The sequence below is a fragment of the Phyllostomus hastatus genome, unplaced genomic scaffold (genome assembly GCF_019186645.2).
Source record: "Phyllostomus hastatus isolate PE091 unplaced genomic scaffold, TTU_PhHast_1.1 phas_contig_210, whole genome shotgun sequence".
Classification (NCBI taxonomy): domain Eukaryota; kingdom Metazoa; phylum Chordata; class Mammalia; order Chiroptera; family Phyllostomidae; genus Phyllostomus; species Phyllostomus hastatus.
The window spans coordinates 29,796,721-29,817,567 of NW_025333737.1; the positions used below are offsets into that span (position 1 = coordinate 29,796,721).

At 44.7% G+C, this 20,847-nt stretch overlaps 2 protein-coding genes across 2 annotated transcripts; both read right to left on the reverse strand.

Annotated features, from left to right (window-relative positions):
* Positions 1-258: 258 nt before the first annotated feature.
* Positions 259-6,118, reverse strand: KRT12 (keratin 12). The gene is made up of 8 exons (XM_045837599.1): positions 5,516-6,118; positions 5,037-5,119; positions 3,673-3,829; positions 2,632-2,793; positions 2,404-2,529; positions 2,043-2,263; positions 1,060-1,130; positions 259-584 (listed from the first exon to the last, which is right to left on the reverse strand). Exons 1-8 carry the CDS (start codon positions 6,062-6,064, stop codon positions 487-489), a joined length of 1,467 nt encoding a protein of 488 aa, XP_045693555.1. The 5' UTR covers positions 6,065-6,118; the 3' UTR covers positions 259-486.
* A 5,879-nt stretch (positions 6,119-11,997) lies between these two features.
* On the reverse strand, positions 11,998-20,458 carry KRT20 (keratin 20). The gene is made up of 8 exons (XM_045836942.1): positions 20,017-20,458; positions 17,485-17,567; positions 16,022-16,178; positions 15,519-15,680; positions 15,221-15,346; positions 14,125-14,345; positions 13,343-13,383; positions 11,998-12,814 (listed from the first exon to the last, which is right to left on the reverse strand). Exons 1-8 carry the CDS (start codon positions 20,407-20,409, stop codon positions 12,717-12,719), a joined length of 1,281 nt encoding a protein of 426 aa, XP_045692898.1. The 5' UTR covers positions 20,410-20,458; the 3' UTR covers positions 11,998-12,716.
* Between the last annotated feature and the right edge of the window lie 389 nt (positions 20,459-20,847).

The following is a 20,847-nucleotide window of genomic DNA, read 5'->3' on the forward strand; positions in this document are numbered from 1 at the left end:
GAACTTCTTAACTTAATCTCAGACCTTGGTGTTTTTACCCCAGTATTCACCTACTTTGTTATTAGTATTCACAGACCTCTCTCTGTGCCCTTGACATTATTGTCGGAATCAGGAAGGTGTGGGTTTCATGTTACAATCATTTGTCTTTTAAAATCTACTTTATTAAAACAGTACTACGTATCAAATTCCTGTGAGTAAAAACATGTTCCGGGTCACTAGAAGGAAATTTATGAACAGACTACGCCAGGTCCAGAGAGATAAAAGGCAATTTTCGTTTGTTAGAAAAACCAACATGGCCATGATGATTCATACGGGAATATCATTTCAGAAGGGCAAAGAGGATCACAGGGAATAGGAATCCAAAGAAAATGAAACAGACAAAAAGACAGATTGAACTAACACAGCGTCTTACTCTAAAAGGAATAATTTCCACTTGTAAATTCCTTGTTCCTAAGGGAGCAATCACGGGGCAGATCTGGTGAAATTTCACATTAATTCTTCAAGTTCCTGAACTTGGGGTAAGATCACTTCTTCGTCCACCACTATCTGCACAGTTGTCTTCATTTTTGGGGTGTTGGTGGCGTCTGAAGATAAAGACCGAACAAAGAAGGCAAAAGTTAGTGTTTCAAATATTTATCCGAAATTGGTGGTGTTCAACTCAGCCTTTAAACTAGGGATTGACTGCTACACCCCATCCAATTCTAACTTTCGAAGGTGAATTTTGCATTCAACAATGCATTTTATTCAATGAAAATGAAATGTATTCAGTGTTATCTTATGCACAAATGAAAATATTTTTCTTTCTTGGCACTTAAAAAGTACCTCTGAGGCTTATCACACCTTTTTGCAGGGTAGGTTTTTTTCTCCTGGGCTTGTGAAAAGTTTTAATTCGGGATGGACTACTCCTTTTCTGCAGGGACGCATACATGTTTTCCCTTGGCTCAGAATATAAATATACATCACTAACAGTACTGCCGTGTTCAATGAGATGTTATAGTTCTAGTCACTAATAGGTGTGGCTCTGACTTATTCTAAGTGGTCCTCAGGGAGTCTGTGTACCGCTAGAGGAATCGATGGACTGCGCTTGAGGCTTGGAGTCCGTGGCGGGTGCGGCTTCATCCCAGTCATCACTGCGGAGAGAACGAGGGAGGTGTATCACTTCATGCTTTCCGGAACGAGGACAGACACAGAGTTTGCCATTTGAACTAAAAATTAGACATGTTCATAACACTATGGCCAAGTAAGGAAGATACCCCGAATTTCTTGATCGAGAATGACTGAATGATAATGTTGTAGTGGCTGTGTGTCAGTGCCAGGTGGGTAGTGGACATACCAGGGGGAGCCCTTTGTGAAGTGTGATTGTCTAAGCACTATGCCGAACACCCGGCACTCATACAAAATAATATGGAATGTGAACGGCGACTGAAAAATAAAATCTAAATTAAGAAGCCTGTTGACCAAGAAAGAAAGAAAGAAAGAAAGAAAGAAAAAGTAATGTCTTAGTATTACAGCTGAAAAAATCAAGGAGTGTTGCACGATGCACACTGAGAGGCATCAGTTTGGCGCGGTGCACCTTTATTCTCAGACCCTGCCACAAGGTGAAGCAAAGTGGTCTCAGAAGCTCCATTTTCTGGCTTATAGTCTGAGTTCTCCCCACTAGGCCAAGCTCCTACTACTTTTGGGAAGTTGGCTACCACAGGTTCGAGGTGGAGCAGGTGGCTGTCATTTAAAGTGTGATTCTTCGTATCGGGACACATGTCAGAACTCGAACGGGTGATTTGTCTAGGAGTCCTTTGCAGGGTGCCTCTTGTCTGTGGTGCCACTGTGCACCCCAGCATTGACGGGTTGTTCTTAAGTGAGATAATGAATGACACCACTTTGCAAAGTGTAGAGCGCTTAATAAATCCAAGGAATGCCTTTACTATATTTGTTATTTTTTGTCAACTAAAGGACCCTTTCTTCTATTGCCACCCCCCCAAGCTGCAATAGGTGCACCCTTTGGTCAGCCACTGAGGTTATTCCAACCTCAGTTGTCTATTCACCCTTGTGTCTCGCCATCCAGCAGGTGGCGGTAGGTCTCAATTTCCAGCTCCAGGCGGGCTTTGACGTTTAGCAGCCGCTGGTGGTCGTCGTTCCGGCGCTGGGTGTCCGCACGTACCAGGATCAGCTGCTCCTCCAGGCTGCCTAGAAGCTGTTGCATCTGGGACAGCTGGCCGCAGTAGTCACCCTCGGTTTGGGCCAAAGAGTCCTCCAGGGATTTCTTCTGCACGTGGGAGAGAAACGGCATAGACATAACAATGGAGGCAGTGAAAGGAGGAAGGCAGCCAATGGCCTAACATAATTTGGAAGCGACATTTTCTTTGGAAGCTGAAATGATACCGCATCTTTGTGCACCGTCCCTACCATGGCGAGCTGCGACTGCAGCTCGATCTCCACGTTTTGAAAGGCGCGTCTCAAACCGGTGATCTCGCTCTTGCCGCACTGAAGCAGCTCAGTGTTGGCGCTGATCTCCTTCTTGAGCTCTCCGCTCTGACACAGAAAATCGGGGCAGGGGGACACGCGTGAGTGTCGCCGTGGCCCGTCTTTCCTGCCCACGTATCGATCAAAGCCTTTTGTTTTTGTGAGCGGTACCTTTTCAATGAACCAGGCTTCTGCGTCATTACGGTTCTGCTCCGCGATGGCTTCATACTGTGCCCTCGTGTCGTTGAGGAGCCGGGTGAGGTCCACCCCTGGGGCAGCGTCCATCTCTACCCTGACCTGGCCGGGGCTGTCAGACCGGATGCTTTGCAGCTCCTGGGCGCAGCAAGTGCGAGAGGGGCACGGGGGCGTATTGTGACTTTTGTGGGCCTCCGTTGGTGTAAGACAGACATTAGTTCAACATACTAAAACATATTTTACCTAAAGACTAAGATTTTTTATGTGACTTATTATTGTTATTTTTAACTTTCTTTTTTCTTTTGATTTTAAGGGAACTTAAGACGTTTTCCTGGGCCCCTAAACTTACCGTAGGCCCTAGGCGCTGTGCCCACCACCCCGGGCGGATGAGTTCCCCCGTGTCCCGGGGACTGAGGGCCTCCTTGCGGACCCGGCCTGGCCCGGCCTGGCCCGGCAGCAGCGGCGCATGCGCGGGTTTCAGTTGCAGCTGCTAAACCGAGGGCGGCAGACAGCCCCTAGGCCCGTAGACCGTTTGTCTCCCGGGCGTGGATTCCCAGCAGAAAGCCCTTTGGGAAGCCCGTTGGTGGAGTGTGATTAACGTCCACGCTACACGCCGGGCTCCGAGGGGCGGCGCTGGGGCGTATCGCAGCTCCGCAGCTCCGCGCGCGGATCGTTCCCGGCAGAGCCCGTTTCTATGTAACATGTATTGTTGGTGGATTTCTGACTTTAAAAGTACTATATTAAACAAAAAACACTGGAGCAGGGTAATTAAAATTCGTATTGTCCTCACTTAATGATAAAACGACAAAATCAGAAACTGCCTTCAATCTGGTCAACTGTAACAGGAGCTTCCATCAATGGATGCCCTTCCCCCCTCCCCCCTCCTCCCTCCGCCCCAGCGGCTGACACAGCGATCACAACACACACGCACAAAGAAATTCGAGACAAGTGGCCATTTTAACAGGCAAATAGTGGGTCCTCCCTATCTGCTCTAACTGCAAATGTGTTCCGGCTGACCTCTTCGTGGTTCTTCTTCAGGTAGGCCAGCTCTTCCGCCCGGTTCTCGATCTGCGCCTCCAGGTCGGCTCTGGCCAGCGTCAGCTCGTCCAGCACCCTGCGCAGGCCGTTGGTGTCGGCCTCCGCGCTCTGGCGCAGGGCCAGCTCGTTCTCGTACCTGGAAACCAAGTGCAAAGCAGTTCCGGGAATCCACACACCCGCTCGAGTAAGAAGTCCCCTGCCGTCTTCAGGACTATTTTGTGCATAAATCTGTGTGACTATTTTAAGACGGCAGCATTGCAGTGTGAGATTGTTTTTGCTTTTATAATTTTCCCCCTTTCCTCTTTCATGGTAGGGTACTGCTCAGTCAGAGAAGAGTGAAAACAATTATGAGGTAATGACACTTTTCTACCAGCAAGGAACCCAAACAGCAATGAGCCCCAGGAAACAATGGCCCCTTTGGCTGGCTGCCCTGGTGTGAACAGTAACAGGCCTTCTGTAGGTGCCGTTCCAGACACGGCCCTAAAAGCAGTTGGAAATAAAATAATTAGTCTTTTTTTTTTTTTTTTTGCTTAACTTTAATTTAAACCATTGATACTTCTTTGGTAACTTTTATCAAGATTTTATAGGTTCGGGCCCTGGCTGGCGTAGCTCAGTGGATTGAGCACAGGCTGCGAACCGAAGTGACGCAGGTTCGATTCCCAGCCAGGGTACATGCCTGGGTTGCAGGCCACGGCCCCCAGCAACCGCACATTGATGTTTCTCTCTCTCTCTTTCTCCCTCCCTTCCCTCTTTAAAAATAAATAAAATCTTTAAAAAAAAAGATTTTACAGTTTCGGGATCATCACCAGGGCAACATCCTCTGTGGAAATTTTGTGGAGCGGAAAGGACATTAGTATTTCTTCTTTATGTCTGCAGGGTGGAGTATGGGAAAGGAGGGGAGAATGTAAAAATAAGTGCATGGTTAATATTTTAGACGTATGTGTCATCTGGGAAAAGATCATTTCATTGAACTGCTGGGCAAAAGCATTATTAATTCATTTTGACATGTGTAAGGTTGGGGTTTAGGACAATGGTGGCATTACCATGTCCCATCACGAGTCAATACAAATGACAAATATGGCATATGAATATAAACATAACATAATATATGAATATATGTTTAAGCACCTTATACTTAAGGATGTGCAATGTGAGAGCTGTGTTTGAATGTGGTTACTTTCTGGAATGCCCAATGAAATTGACCAGAACACTGGGTGTGTGGAGCATGAGCACAGTGCAAGGTTGGAGACATTTGCCATCATGGAAGGCAGGAAAACAAGGAATGAAAAGAAATGGTGGTGGGACATACCAGTTTTTATGAACCTTTCTTGTATTCCACTCACTTGATTCTGAAGTCTTCGGCAGCCAGCCTTGCATTGTCGATCTGCAGGATGAGCTGGGCATTTCCAGTGCTGGCAAAAATGATCTGGCAAAGTAGGGGAAGACACATAAAACGAGGCCCTAAGATGTCAGCATTGCAGATATATTTTCGCCAGGAAAATTTTAGATGATGTTACAGTGCTATTTTATTAAGAGTTTAAAGCACTTGAATTTTTTACAGAACATGTTTATGGAATATTTAAAAATTAAGGAACATGTGTTTCCTACAGAAAGAGAGTGGAAATAGAGTCACTTTGTGGTAAATGATAAAGTGGAACTAAATACCTCGATATGAGAAATTGTTCCAAATGTAGTTGCATTGAAAAAAATATCTAAGTTTTAGGTGATTATCACTGTAAAACATTGTAATAGCAAAAAAAAAAAAAGGAAAGAAAGAAAAACAAAACAATTTCCAAAGCCCCTCCAAAAACCGCATTCTTACCTTATTCCTGAGGTCTTCAATCAGTGGGTAATATTGACTGTAGTCACTCTGTGACCCAGGGTCTTCAGTCCCCGATCCTCGTGCTTCGTACCATTCTTGAATTTTATTTTCTAGCTCAGTATTAGCCTCTTCTAGAGCTCGAACCTTGTCCAGGTAGGAAGCCAATCTATCATTAAGATTTTGCATGGTTTCCTTTTCTGATCCAGAAAGAAGGCCTCCCCCACTGCCAGAGAGAATGCCTAGACAGCCACCGAGGAGGCTTCCTCCAAATCCAGTCTCCAGGCCTCCAAACCCCCCTCCCAAGCCTCCCCCATAAGCAGTGCCCAGTCCTTCTGCAAAGAAACTTCCAGAGCCTCCACCAAAGCCACAGCTAGAACCAAACATGGGAGCAGCGGGAAAGCCTCCCCCATAGCTGCCTCCAAAACCAAGGGCACTTCCCCCGTAGCCACTTCCAACCCTGGAAGCAGACGCGCCCCTGGCTCCGCCCAGTGTCCCACTCTGGGAAGACAGCCGCCAGGACAGCCCCGGGTTCTGCCCTGAGAGTGACATGGTGTTGCTGGAGAGACCCACAGCTGGGGGAAGGTGGCCACAGCCTGAGAGGAAGCCGTGTCAGCCAGGCAGAAAGGTTACCCTTTTATAGATCACGAAGTGGGTGTTACAGTTGAAAAGTTCACTCTCTCCATTCAAAAAATATTGTCCCCCCCCCCATTTTTGACCAGCTCAACACCTAAATGATGAATGCATATTGAAAATTCACTGGTGTAGAAGTAAGTGAATAATTGTGCCCATTACATATTTGATATACAAAAAGAAAAAAAAGAAATCTGGGTGGAGTAGGGATAGGTTTTCATACAGAATTCTTCATCTCCAAATTATTCTATTGCCTGTAGCCCCAGCATTTCCCAGTGTCCTGTACACAATAGGAAAGTAACGAGTGATTTTGAATGGATAAGTTAATGAATACTTCTTTCTCAATCTTAAGCTTTTTAAAGTCCTTCTGTCATATTTTCTGTTTGTTTCCTTTAGAAAACTCAGTGTAAACCATCTAGTTGTGATCCAGTCTACCTTCTAGGGGATATCATGTTAGAAATAGTTGTGAAATGCAGCGGTGGAAGGGGGAATAAATGCATTTTCCAGACTGATACTGGAATTTAAATTTTCAAGGACTTTAAAACCTTGTCATTAGGATGTTGCACAGTTTCTTCTTTTCTGATTCAGAAAGCAGATATCTTAAACATTGAAAAATGCTATTTTGGGGTAGAATAGTACAGTATTTTCAGCAGATGTTCCTTTACATAAGAATCAACCTTAGTGGTCTCTGTGAAATCAGGAGGCTTGTTTGATTGTTCACCAGCATTGCTAAGTTTCTCAAAATAGAATTTTTTTGTATAGTGAAATTGTAGCAGTGCTCACACCCTCAACCCCTGTTCCCCAAAGAGCCGGGTTATCCTCCCTAACTCCAGCCTTTCTGAAGGTTCTTCAGCCCTGTGAACAGTCCCGAGTCAGAACTGGCAAATCAAAGAGGTTACAGGGAAGCCCGGGTCAGACCTCTGCAGGGAACACCCACTGCCAATTCCGGCGAGTGGAAGGACTCTGTGACCCCTTTCATCTCTTCCCCAGGGGCAGGAATGATGAACCTCAGGTGAAATCCAATCACAATACAACTTCCAAAGAGCAAGCAAGTGGGATTTCCAAATAAGGAGGTTTTAAGCAAGAGGTTGGCAGAAATGACATATTCTCATTTGCAATAGACAAATGCAGCAAGAATGAAGCAATCTAAGGCAGACTCGGCTTGATGGAAGAGACCGTAATCTGTTTGCTCATTTCTTGAGAGAATGAAAACTCATTAGGAGGAAATGCCAGGGGCCTCAGTCTCATAATGGAGGTTGTTTTTACCAAGGATTCTTTCAGTGCATATTACAAGCATTTTGGCTGAGCTTGTCTTTGTTTGAATCGTTATTGTGTGCTCACTGTGCTCTAGACTCTGGGCCCGCTGAACTACAGGCATTATTTTTAACCTGCATGGCAACTACCTATGGTGGGCACTTTCATCCCGTTTGATGAATGAGCAGTCTGAGGGTCAGAATGTTAAGTGACCTGTTCAAGGCCACACGGCCAGAAGGTAGCGAAGGTGGGACTGAGGTTTGCAGTGCCTTCTGTGGGTGACACGACCCTGCTGCTTGCAGTGCGAACAAAAAGGAGAGAGGGTCCCTCTGACTCCCCAGCTGTGCGACTGGGCTTCTGCCCTGGTCCTCAGCCACGAGCGTCAGCTCTTTCCTTTTCCAAAAGGCTTGCTCCTCCAATTTCATTTCTCAGTGTCGAGGCTGAGACCCAGAGATCCTGTTCTCAGGGTCCATAAGAAACGACGCCATATTGAAATCATGGAGACACAGAGGCACATGTGTTTTCAGCTATACTTTTGACATGTAACTGCGTCTCCAGAGATCTTATAACGTATTAGTTAGACTTGTTCTCCCCACGCAGGAACTTGACACTACGGGTGTTAATGATCAGTCACGCACAAGCAGAGTGATTCCGTGTTATTGCCATAGAGATGAAAACAGGCTATATCGCTTGCTTACAGAGTCACAGGGAATGGGCCAAAGTCAGAACTGTCACTTAGTGACATGACCACATAATATGGGGATATGGTTAACTTCAGTTTGTGAACCTGGAACCAATTTTGTGTTGAAATGTGTACTTCCCAACTCTCATGCATATATGCAAATTTGAATAATTTTGCTCAATATCTATACATTGTGTTTACACATTATATCTTTTTAAAATAGATTTAATCAATAAATATCTGAAGCAGACATTGTTTTTTTTTAAGATTTTTATTTACTTATTTTTAGAGAGGGAAAGGAGGGAGAAAGAGAGAGAGAGAAACATCAATGTGCGATTGCTGGGGGTCACGGCCTGCAACCCAGGCATGTGCCCTGACTGGGAGTTGAACCTGCGACACTTTGGTTCGCAGCCTGCACTCAATCCACTGAGCTATGCCAGCCAGGGCTTACACATTATATCTTTATGTACATATTATATGTTATCTTAGTCTGTAAATTTCTCAGGTAGGGACTATGTCTAATTTATTTACTTTTATCCTGACGCATAGCCTAATGTTTGGCTAAACTTTATCCGCGCATTCCTGGAGTTATTTCACTTGAAAGAACTTAATCCTTAATATGGTTGAATGTGTCATTTACAATTTATTTCATTTGAAAATGACTTTTCTCTAATGTACTGGTATTCTTTGACCAAGATTTGTTCTGACTGCAATGATAAATGGGGAGGAACTTCAGAAGTTGAAAAGAGGAATATTTCTTCTTCAGTGACTGTTTTGGGGGTGGAGAGGATTAAGTTAAATAACTAAGCCTTTATTCCGGAATTTTGAGAAGTGAGAAGAATGTTCTTTGACAGCCGTCAGAATGTAGGGGGTGGGCACGGATACACGGGAGACAACCCTGGGCTTGTCGGCGCAGTGACTGTACAAGTTGAGGCAGAGAGGAAAGTGACTAGAAGCAGGGTGAGCTGTTGAAAAGAGTTGTGCCTTCCCTTTCGTAGAGGTTAGGGAATTCTCAAAACGAGAGTAATTATTTATGTGGTATTTGTGAATCTTTAGATTTTTATTAAGTAAAATGTGTGCTGCCCTGGCTGGCGTAGCTCAGTGGATTAAGCGCAGGCTGCGAACCAAAGTGTCGCAGGTTCGATCCCCAGCCAGGGTACATGGCTGGGTTGCAGGCCATAACTCCCAGCAACCGCACATTGATGTTTCTCTCTCTCTCTCTCTATCTCCCTCCCTTCCCTCTCTAAAAATAAATAAATAAAATCTTAAAAAAAATAAAATGTGTGCTCATCTTCTTCTATCAGATTGGTTACTTTTCTGGTCTTTGATTGTAGAATTTCGCACCTGAGTTAAAGACAGACACACCTTCCACTTTCTGCATTTCACCGGTCACATGGTCCGTTCACCTTATGCTTTCGCTTGGAGTAAATTTTAAGCTGCTGTGAGTGGGTGAAAGAACATATGGTTACCGATGTTTTATGTTGTGCTTCTGAGAGGAGGATGAACAAGGACCCCCCTGGGGGTCACACCTAAGGATGAGTTCTTGGACTTCAGAGTTCAGGGGTTCTCAAAAGCAGGGGAGGATTGTACGTGGTGAGAGAGAGGAAGAGAAAGATAAAATAAAATGTTGGTAAGGGGAATTTTAGAAGTGAGTCTAGGGGAGAGAAAACAGGTGTTTGAAGGGAAACTTTAAAAAGTCGAAATTCCTTACTAGCGCTTTAACTTGGAAATGTTGTTTGAGGGTGTCATCAGGTCCCCGAGACCGTCCCCGGGTGAGGAAGGGAGAGGGCAGAGGGCGTCCAGGGGTCAAGGTTTGCTTTCATGTAATTCCACGTTGTTCTTCTTTGTAGATGTTGCAAGGCTTTATGTAGAAGCAGTTCATTCCCAAAGCCCAGAGAAAGCAGTGCTGGCCACCCCAACTTCACCTCTAGGGGTTCTCTCTGAGGGTGATGGCTTCACTTCTGCACTGATGATTTCATAGAAAGTCATGAAGTATATTAATGATGATTTGAGTGTGTGATAAAGAGACCCGTACTTAAGGACTACCAATCCCCCGGATCAGCATGCCTGTCAGAAATAGGGTCGCGCTGTTCTTAGCTCATACGGGGGCTCAGACGCCCAGACACTAACGCTCACTTCCACACGGTGGCCACGGGCAGAGCGGGAGGCGGAGCCGCCTGGTTCCGCAGGTACGCGTGATGTCGCCTACTTTCACTGCGAGATTACTTGGAAGAAGCTAGAGACAGACCAAAGGGGAGGATTAATCGTCATTTTTATGATAGGAAATTGAGTTAAAAAATAACAATTCTACCTCTTTTTAACAAAGCATCATTACTGTCATATGGCGATGGCCGTGCCTCGGGAACCGCAAACCCTTCTCCTGCAGCGTGTTTTGTTGGTGGGACTCACAGTCTCCGGCATGTGCATGTCCAAGCTTCGGGCTATTCTGCAATGTGTGCTGGTGGGTGCAAAAGAGTTCACTTCTAAACGTTCTTTAAAAGTGGTTCATTAAGTGGTGTGACCCGGAAGGAAATTAAGAAATAAATGGGAGTGAAACCTCTTCACGGCTTTGAAAAGCAAAGGAATGAGAATGGGGAAAGAACGTTTTTCTGGCAAAATTGTGCTGAACCAAGCCTCGTGTGTGACGGTAGCTGGACCTCTGTGACAACTAGGTGTTGTAAGTACCTGGCGAGTGAAAATGACAAGTAGAAAACAACAGAACAGCTGAGGATAGGCAGGTGCTCACTTCAAGTGTGACTCAGTAATTGTCACGTGACAGTTGCTTAAAGGGGTATCAAGATTTGATTTTATATGATTCCATGTCATTCTTCTTTTTAGATGTTGGAAGGCATTGTGTAGAGGTCATTCCCAAAGCCCGGAATGACTTTAGACAAACAGCCCTGAGGTTTATTGTCTTGCTCCATTACCTGTTAGCTATTCATTTGGGAAAGTACTTACTTCATGTCCTCATATATAACCCTCATTTGTCTTTATATGTAAATGAGAATGATATGATAAGGTCAAGTCACACAAAACTGCTAATTTTGAAGGTCAAAAATGATTGCATGTTGTCAAGTTCATGCAATTCAACTAGATGGCTTCTACCTCGTAGCGTTTATTGTGCACATTAAATAAGAAATGGCTATAAAATGCCTGGCTCTCTCTTTAGTTCATAGTAAGTGCTTAATAAATGGTAGATATTATTCTTAGGTGAATCAGATTATTATTTTAATAGAGTAATCACACTCAAAATTTTATTTATTTGCTAACATATATCAAAACTATTAAATCTAAACTATTCACTTACTAGAATGCAGGGATAGAGGAAAAATTAGTTTTTCCTGTAAACATTTGCAAGGCTGCTATCGGTCACTAAGATGCAGAGAGGGGAGACTACAATATGCACGTTTTTACATCCCGCCTCTTTTGTTTAGCATAATGTTTCCAAGGTTCGTCCATGTGGCAGCCTGTGTAAGTACTTCATTCTTCTTTAGTGCCAGATAATATTCTATTGAATAGACCACATTTTGTTTATTTGTTCATCCGTTGATGGACATTTGAGTTGTTTCCATCTCTGGGCTTTCACGAATACCGCTGCTCTAAACGTTGTGCACAAAAGAACACATTCATGATTCTTTTTACATGACATGTTCAGAATAAGTAAATCCATAGCGAGAGGACGTGGATTAGTGTTGGTGAGAGGCTAGGAGGCTGCTAATGGGGTTTCTTTTTGGGGACGATGAAATGCTCTAAAACGGCCTGATGGTGACGGTCGCACAATCCTGTGGACGTGCTAACGACCACTGAATCGGACACTTTTATGGCATGTGAGTTATAACCCATTACAGTCGTTATAAAAAATAGTGAGAAACAACATTACGTGATATATGTTCACCACATAAAAAAGAGAGACCCCGATGATTTATGCCGTTTATTATCATTAGGAGAAGCATTCTTCTTTCAGAAGGGTTTCACTAATTAATTTTGCTTTTAATCTACTCCCACTTCACGCATAATGTGCTCCTCTCTTATTCTGCTCAGCATTTATGATTGGAGTTTGACTTTTAAATTATTCAAGAAGCTGAAATGAGTTTTTTAAAAGGCAGCGGAGACAATGGGAAAGAAGAAGATATCATTCAAAGCTAGCAGGATTGTACTGATATTGAAAATTTTATGAAATTAACCAAGAAATTACCTTAGGCAAAAATGTAGGAGCCCCAGAATGGAGATTTTGCAATTCAGAAACAGGAAAAATGAGAGAGAGAGGGAGAGATTTATTTGCATAGACTCTCTGCTCCATGAGTTTAGCTTAATTGAAGTGTGCTGTGATTTTCAGGAACATTAATGAACTGATATTAGGTGGTCTGTAGCTTGTAATTAATCTGTCTTGTGGTAAAGATGGCAGCGGTGATGTTTTAAACATCTTAATGCTCATTGGATTTCATTTTTGCAGGGAATTTGCCGCTCCTTTGAGTAACACATTTATGTCCAATTACAGAGACTGATAAATGCCCCACCCCCTAGAAATCATAGAAAGCATTAGTGGTGCTTCCTGGTGGCGACCTTCTTGTAAGGAGCAAAAATTACAGCGATACTTTTTTCAAGACCTCAGCAGCGCCTCCTCCTGGCAGGTGTTCACATCTTTTCTTCCATCTCTTTGACTTCAGATGACACGACCTGGCCATTCACTATTTCTTCCACAACTGTCCTAACCTTCCTGGCTTTCTTTATCTCTGAAATTTAGATTTAAGTATAAAGGGTTAATTCAGACACATAACCCTGCTGATGTATAACATTCAGCTTTCAGTTATCATTTTGTGGGCATGTCCTTCTTTTAGAAAAAGTCTAACCCGTTATCTTTCTTAAATGATCTCAAGTCCACTTTACAAATAAATGCTGACAATGTCCCACTCTCCCCAAAGTTACAAGTTTTCTACTCTCCCCACCCCAGAGGGAAATATACAGTTGTGAATCAAGCAAAATGGACCTTCTCATCTTATTTCTCATTTTCAGGATCTCAGGATGTCTCAGCACAGCAATAGCACGGGGCCAAGAGAATCACCCCGTCACGGGGAGTGTGACAGATGTCCCACAGGGAGGTTTTCTGTATGTGATGTGCTTGATTTTCAGAGTGCCCAGGGCAGTATCCGCTCACTGGGGATCTGATCCCCCTTTACTTTCCACCAGACACAAATAATAATGGTAAGCTACTGAGTGAGAATTCAGTCTTACGGGAGATGTGTGAACATTGGAACACTTACCTACTGTGTCCAACTGGATGTTCTCTTGAGGATGTATGGTTCTGTTTTTTTTTTTTTTTAAAGAAAGGAAAGAGGAACAGAAAAAAGTGTTACTGCCATTTTGAAAATGAAGCGATGACCTGCCTTTTTGGTTGTTTTAAAATAATTCCGAGTGATGTGTGTTTTAATCCTGTGCTTACCTATTTTCCCTTTTACTATGCTTGTTCCTTCTAACTTGAGTGTCTTACTTTTTAACTTGAACAATACGTAGCTTCAGAACTGACCCACTTAACATACACTAGGAGTTTTTCTAATGAAAATGACAAAATATCAATGGAAGTTGGAATCTTGGGTTCTCTCGTTGACCTTTTCGGGTGTGGTATTTGAACACAGTGGCTGCCTCGACACGGATGATTCTTAAATCGGTTCTCGCGGACCTCTGTGGCCTCTTGTGCAGTCCACGACCTCTTGGTGAGAATTTTAAGAAGTGATTGCGTTTTCAAGTGTGCACTAATTATACAAGTTAACATTAGAACAATCTGTATCGTCTGTATACCCATCTTCTACCTCGGTGTTACAACACAGCCTCAAGTACAAAGCCTGTATTTGGTATTTTTGCAGTGCGTGTGTACTTTTGGGTAAATTGTTGTTTCGTTGCTAGTGTGGCCGTATGCGTGTGTAATTGACTTTGTGCTAGGCATTGCATGGGTGCTGGGGAGTGAGCGGCAGGGCTCAATGTGTGGATGTTAAAGCAGCACAGTGTGCAGTCACGGATACATATCCCTTGATTCTAAGATCCTTACATCATATCTTCTCCTTCCAGAAGGTAACGGTAAGTAGCGATTTCCTGCTCAAGCCGGGTCTTTATGTCCAGGAGATCGGCGTAGTCTATGTTCTGGCGCGTCGCTTCAGCCCGGATCTCCACCAGCTGGGCCTCTAAGGAGTTGAGCAGCCCCTGGAGAGTGGCCAGCTGGCTCTGATAACGAGCGTTGGTGTCTTGCAGTGTCCTCTCCAGAGATTCTTTCTAGGAACACAAGAAAAAGTGCGTGTTTCTTACTTGAGGCCTTGATTTAAGAGGGCGCTCCATTTGAATATCCTCTGAGAGGAATTCGTGCAGCTGGTTATTGGGGGCATCATGCATATTTCTAGCTTCATCTCCCACTGTTTTCATCTGGGCAACCCCAGTCAGCCAGCTAGAATCACTAAGTCTTGGGAGGCAGGTTTCTTTGTTTTTAGCTTTGCACTCACTCTTCTCTTACTGTGTATTGTACTATTGTTCTCAACATTTGCTTCCCTCCCTGCCATTCATGGGGCCCCTTCACGTGGACTATTAGACTTCCCCATCTCCTTGACGCCAGGCTTGGTCCTAGCACTTTCTTTGGCTAATGAAATGCAAGTGAAACTGACAAATGCCTTTTCTGAGAAGGTTGAGAAGGATCACGTGGTCTGAGTACTGCTGTTTTCTAAGTGCTACAACACTGGCGCCGCAGCTCCAGCGCAGCCAGACCATGAGGGAGGCGGTGCTGTGGCAAGCCCCTGAGATTTTGGGGGTTGTCACCACGGCATAACTTGTCATGCCCTGACTGGTCTGCTTAGCCCAGAAGGTCTTTACCCCTATTGTCTAGCTTCAGATTCATCTCAAGTTTTCAGGTCCAATTTAAACGTCACTTTCCCTCTGAGGTCTTCCAGACCTACTTCTTCCTCTGCAGCCCTGCCGTACACTTTCCCTTTCCTTGATTATCTTCTGTCCTTTAAATATAATCAGTTGTTGGGCTTGTTTCCCTGCCAGCTCTACAAGGGGAGGGGTTCATTTTTATAGGTCTTAGCATGTTTAAAGTCCCTACCACAAGCACTTAGTGAACGCCCGACACTGAGAGCTGGGGATCAGATGTGCGTTACCAGACTGAGGCAGGACTTGAGGTCTATCTCCAGGCTCTGGTAGACATGTCTCAGCTCCTTGACTTGGGCTTCAGCTCTTTTTAACTCTTGGGTGTCCACTGTGACTTGTTGCTGCAGAGTTTCAATCTATAATTCCAAAAAAGGAAAAATAAACAGGGGGAAAAAGGAAGGAAGGAAAGGAGGGAGGGAGGGAGGGAGGGAGGGGAAAGAAGGAAGGAAGGAGAGAAGGAGAAGAGTTACCTCTTTTTAGAGGACAAGGTCAACACTTTTGCTTGTCCTTTGGAATCATGCTATTTACCTGTAACTCAAACTCTTCTTTGGCCTTCTTAAGGTTCTCTTGGGCCAAGGCTTCATATTTCTTCCTCATTTCATCCATGATGACACTGAGATTCAGGCCTGGAGTGGCCTTTAGCTCCACATTGACAGTTTTGCCCAGCTGTGTGCGTAGGATGCCCACTTCCTACGAGAACGAAAATCCTGGTTGGTGAAACAGTCTGAAGTGTACCCTCAGAGGAGGCTGGGCAGAAAAGACATAATATGTTTTGTGGCCCCCTTCACTGGGCATGAATAAAAGAAAGAAAAGCATAATAATTTGGCAGGGGTTTTAATGGTGTGGGTATTGTTCTAAGTTATTTAACCTCGACAGGAACCTTATGAGAAGTAGTTAGGGATGACATCATGATTGTTGTCATCTTCTTCACCACCACCACCACCACCACCACCAAATCTTCCTCCTCATCTTCCTTATTATTAGTGTAGCCATTCCACTATTGCCAATACCACTTCTGAATGTTTTCTTACCTCCTGATGTTCCTTTTTGAGGAGAGCCAGGTCTTTGCTCAGTTCTTCCACTTGCATCTCCAAGTCTGTTTTCTGCAGGGTCAGGTCATCAGCGACCTTGTGTAGGCCCTGGACGTCAGCCTCCACGGCGATGCACAGCCCCCTTTCAGCCTCATACCTGTGAGTTAAATGATGAGCAGAGACCACTGAGTCCGCCTGGAGCCAGGACAGAGGAGACCATCTTCATATAGTAATATGGATTTTGTATGTGGTACGGGAGGGTGTCAATTTCAACACAGCATTGCTGCCCCTCTTTATACATTTCAAAAGTGTTCATGGGACCCTAAGAATCAGATAATTTGCCTTATAATCTTTGTGATTTGTTAAGAAGGCAATTTGAAATTACTTTAAAACATTCCTAGATTCTAGGATATATTTAAACAGAATTTTTAAAAAGTTTGCTTAAATTACCGTGTTAACAAAGGGTTTTCATTATTGATTTTAAAAATGGTTGGTTAAATTTACTTAATGAATATACATGATCAATTTATTTTTATTACTTTATAAACAGATGCATCCGAAGATTTTCTTAAAAATCTATGCATTCTCTTCTACAATTTTATGTATTCCTATTTTTAATTAAAATAGTAAAGTTAAAAAATAATACTGCAATAGGACACTCAGATATTAACTGGAATTAATGAACTTTTACTGCTTTAATCCTCAGATCTGCTTTCTCATTTCCTTCGTTTTGATCCCTTGTAGCATTAAGACGCCACCCTTTTAAAACATAAGCTACTTTTCAGGGCAGATGCAGTGTACAGATTCAGGTGAGGAGGCCCTGGTGTAGAAGCAGTTTACGGAGAACAACTCTGATCACATGCAGCGTGATGTGACTGCGAGACTGCGCAGTTTCACCGGATTCAATCACCGTCCTCGTCCTCGGGTCGGTCAGACTGTACTGCAGAACTGGCAAGCTAGGAAGCATCAAGAGTCAAAGTTCCCCGGAACTTTGGTCATGCATTTGTGGACAGCTGAGGGAACGTGGGTGACTCACTGCAGAATCACGAAGGCAGGCCAACGACTGTCTTTAGATGACAGAAGGGCACTTACGCAGAAGGGGAGTTTTAAATAGCTTTGCTATTATTCCCAAGGGCAGAGGAGGGCTCAGTCGGTGGGAAGGTAGATGCCAGGTTACTAAAAAAGAACATTCTAGCAGTTAGAGCTCAACAGCAAGAACAGTAGTAGTTACTGGAGGTGTTCAGTTACGCGCGTGGGTGGCCAAACCTTAAGACTGTGGAAGAGGGAAGCCCAGCTCTAAGTGCTGGGCTAGACCAGGTCGTTTCTAACGCGCTGTAAATGCCAAGAGCTTGGCAATATGTAGTGGTAGCTCCTCTACCAACAGCGCAAAGCTGGGTGTCATGAAGGGGTGACTAAAAGAAATTCCTGTCGAGGAAGCTTTGCCGAGGCACTAGATAACCTACTTCAGCCTGAAGTCCTCAGCAGTCAGCTTAGCGTTATCAATCTTCAGGACCCATTGCGCTCTCTGCAGCTGGGCGTCTTTAATCTGGAAAACACGTGAGAAGGAGTGACGTTTTCAACTGGACAGAAGTTTAAAAGGGTGGCATTTCTCCTCAGGTACAATTACTGTTATATCAGAGATGATGCTCATTTCAGGAATTTCTGCCTGAAAATAGAAAGGGAGGATAATGATACGGGTATCTAACATAATAGACTTGTAAAGTGCGGCGGTGGTCCCAGAGTTTGGCTGGCTTTCCTGTGACTCCATCAGAGATTTTATTTATTTGTTTGTTTGTTTGTTTGTTTATTAATAGTTCTTGCCCAAGGACAGTTTTTTTCATTACTGAGGCGGGGTGAGAGAGAAGCACCGATTGGCTGTCTTCCAGCGCGTGCGCTGACTAGGGGTCAAGCCCCCGACCTGGATGTGTGCCCCGACTGGGAGTCGAGCCCATGACCTTTCAGTCTATGGGGTGATGCTCCAACCCAATGAGCCACACCGGCCAGGGCCCAGAGGAGATTTTAATTCAACTCGAGGCATTACGCCTTACTGAGTGCCTTGCCTTCACTGTTGTTCTTGCTTAGAACATTCCTCTTAGCTCCTCTCACTCGGTGAACGCCTCCTCCTCTTTATGCTCCTCCACGTCTCAGGTTACACATTCCTCGCTTCAAGCTTTCCCGGTTTCCTCAAAACAGAACTGGACGGGTGGACTGCCTGTACCCCCATTGCCCCACGCAGCCCTCCGCACTAGCTTTTATCCTTCCGTGTGGGATACATGTTGCCTTTGTTCATGCCTGTTTCCCCCTAAATCGCTTTATGTTCACCGCCATACTTGCCCGTGCCCAGCATGGTGGCTGGCACCTGCTTAGCGTCTACTAAATATTGGCTGGTGAATGGGCACTTGTTAGTGGTGGGAGCTGTGCCATGCACGGGGACTATCAGGATGGACAAGTCCCTGCTTTTAAGAAGCTGTGACCTAATGGGTGAATTCTCTAAGATGCACACGGGTCAGAAGTCTGCTTGTAGGAAATGTTATAATGACGTGTCTCTTTCAACAGATCCCGTCCTGGAGAGAGCTTCCTTTCATCAAACCCTGGGCCTGTCCAGCTACATGGAAGAAATGGCTGTGCCTGTGGATTTGGGATGATCTAAAGTAGACTTAGAAGCATGAACCATGAGACAGGTAGGGGAGAAGGTTGGCTGCTTTTGAATGTTTTTAGTGGGAGCCTGAGAAGAATGACCTGTTGGCAGAAAGGGCAATTTACATGAAAAAAAATTTTTTTAGAGAGAGAGGGGACAAGAGAAAGAGGGGGGAGGATGGAGGGAAGGGGGGAGAGAGAAAGAGAGAGAGAGAGAGACATCAATTTATTGTTTCACGTATTAAAAATGCATTCATTGGTTGTTTCTTGTGTGTGCCCTGCCCAGAGAGTGAGCCTGCAACCTTGGCCTATTGGGACGATGCTCTAACCAGCTGAGCTACCCGGCCAGGGATGCAATGTAAACAGCTTTGCCTCTCGCGTCCACACAGTGTCTGAAATTCCAAAGTACTGGAACTTCCTGTAGAATCTGAATCAAATCATACTGATGTCTAATACAACACAAGAAGAAGAGACTTCCTGGTCAATTGCCTTTGCCTTCAAGGAAAACAAATCTTAAAGTAGAAAGGGACAGGAAAGGGACACTTTCCTTGATCAGATCAGAACGTCAGAGCAGTACAGGTGCTCCGTGTCACATCCGCAAGTGTCATTTAGGAGCAAAGTCTTCTTTCACTCCATGCACTTGATAACACAGAGAGCTCCACCCTTCCTGGATGATGTGGTTCTGATACAATTGCAATAAATCTGAATTGGGGCAATAGAACATTTTATTACGGCAGAAGTGGTTTCTGCTGATGATAATCAGATTATTAAGCAGGGCATTTAAAAATCCAGGTATCATTAAAACCTATGCCTCTTCCCCCAGTTTCACCCCAAATCACGTTGTCATCGAAATCTATAACATAGTATTCTAACCCTTGTATGACAGCGTTTGCGTAAGTGAAAGGAGGAAACTCAATTGACTGGAGTTTCAAAAGTTGATGGGAACCAGGTGAAAAACTAAGGAAGGTTTATTAACCCTTAAAAAATTTAGCTCTTTCAGAAAAAAAAAAAAAACCCTGCTTTACCATTCACTTAGCCTTAACCCAGTAAACTGTGATGAAAGTACGGATTATGAGATGGGGGATAACATTTTTATATTTTATATATAATTAGATTTAAAACATTTGAAACAATATGATTTACAGCCGCCCTATTTTGTAGTCAGGTATTCCAGCACTGAGGGTGGATGACAGAATACTATATGATTTTTGTAGCTGGAGCATTTTAGCCCATTTGCTTTACAACATCCATTTGCACCCTGCCCTCGCCGCCCCCCCTGCGCCCCCGCAATGCATACGCCCTCTGGACATATCACTCAGCTACACTGCGGAGCAGAAGGCACAGGCATCGCCTCTCACCTGAGCTTGAAGCTCCTCAATTTGTCTGTAGTACGCGCTGTAGTCCCGAAAGGTGCCGGGCGCGTGGGTTTCGTACCACTGCTTGATCTGCATCTCGAGCTCGGCGTTGGACTGTTCCAGGGACCGCACTTTTGCCAGGTAGCTTGCCAGGCGGTCATTTAGGTTTCTCATGGTTGTCTTCTCGTTGCCCAAAAGCAGGTCCCCTCTGTCGAGATCCCTGCCATAGCTCAGCATTTGTCTGCTGGTCGAGATGCGGGTGCCGTGGCCCCCAGCCCCTCCGTGGACGCTGGGTGCAACCCCCACGATCATGCCCCCCTTCCTGTACACGCTGACCGCGGAGGTCTGCGAGGAGGAGCTCAGGCTCCTGTGGAAGCTTCTGCGTGTGAAATCCATTGTGGCTTCCAGGAGGGAGCGCCTGTAAGTACCAGGATGGGGCAGAGTCTGTCCCTCTGTGGTGAACGAGCTGAGCTTTTATAGAGTGCACAGAGAAACTCCTCCCCGCAGACACCTCACCTGGGAGTGACCCCACAGTCCACCTTGCCTCGCTTTCTTTTTCCCTCTGTGCAGCGGTCTGTTTCCTTCCAGAAATGACCACTAGAGGCTTTTCTTAGAGGCCTTAGAGACTTTCTTTCCTCAGGGGGGATCTCCTCTCCTTTTTTCAACAGAGGTAACAGAAGGAGCCAGGAAGGGGTGTTCTGTTAGCCCTTGAACTTGCCTTGGCAATTTTTTTTCATCCTAACATACACATAAAGAATATTTGCAACCTCCATGAATAATTCAGGTACACAAAAAGGCAGAGGTGGCTACATAATAGTAAGTCACACTGGCGAT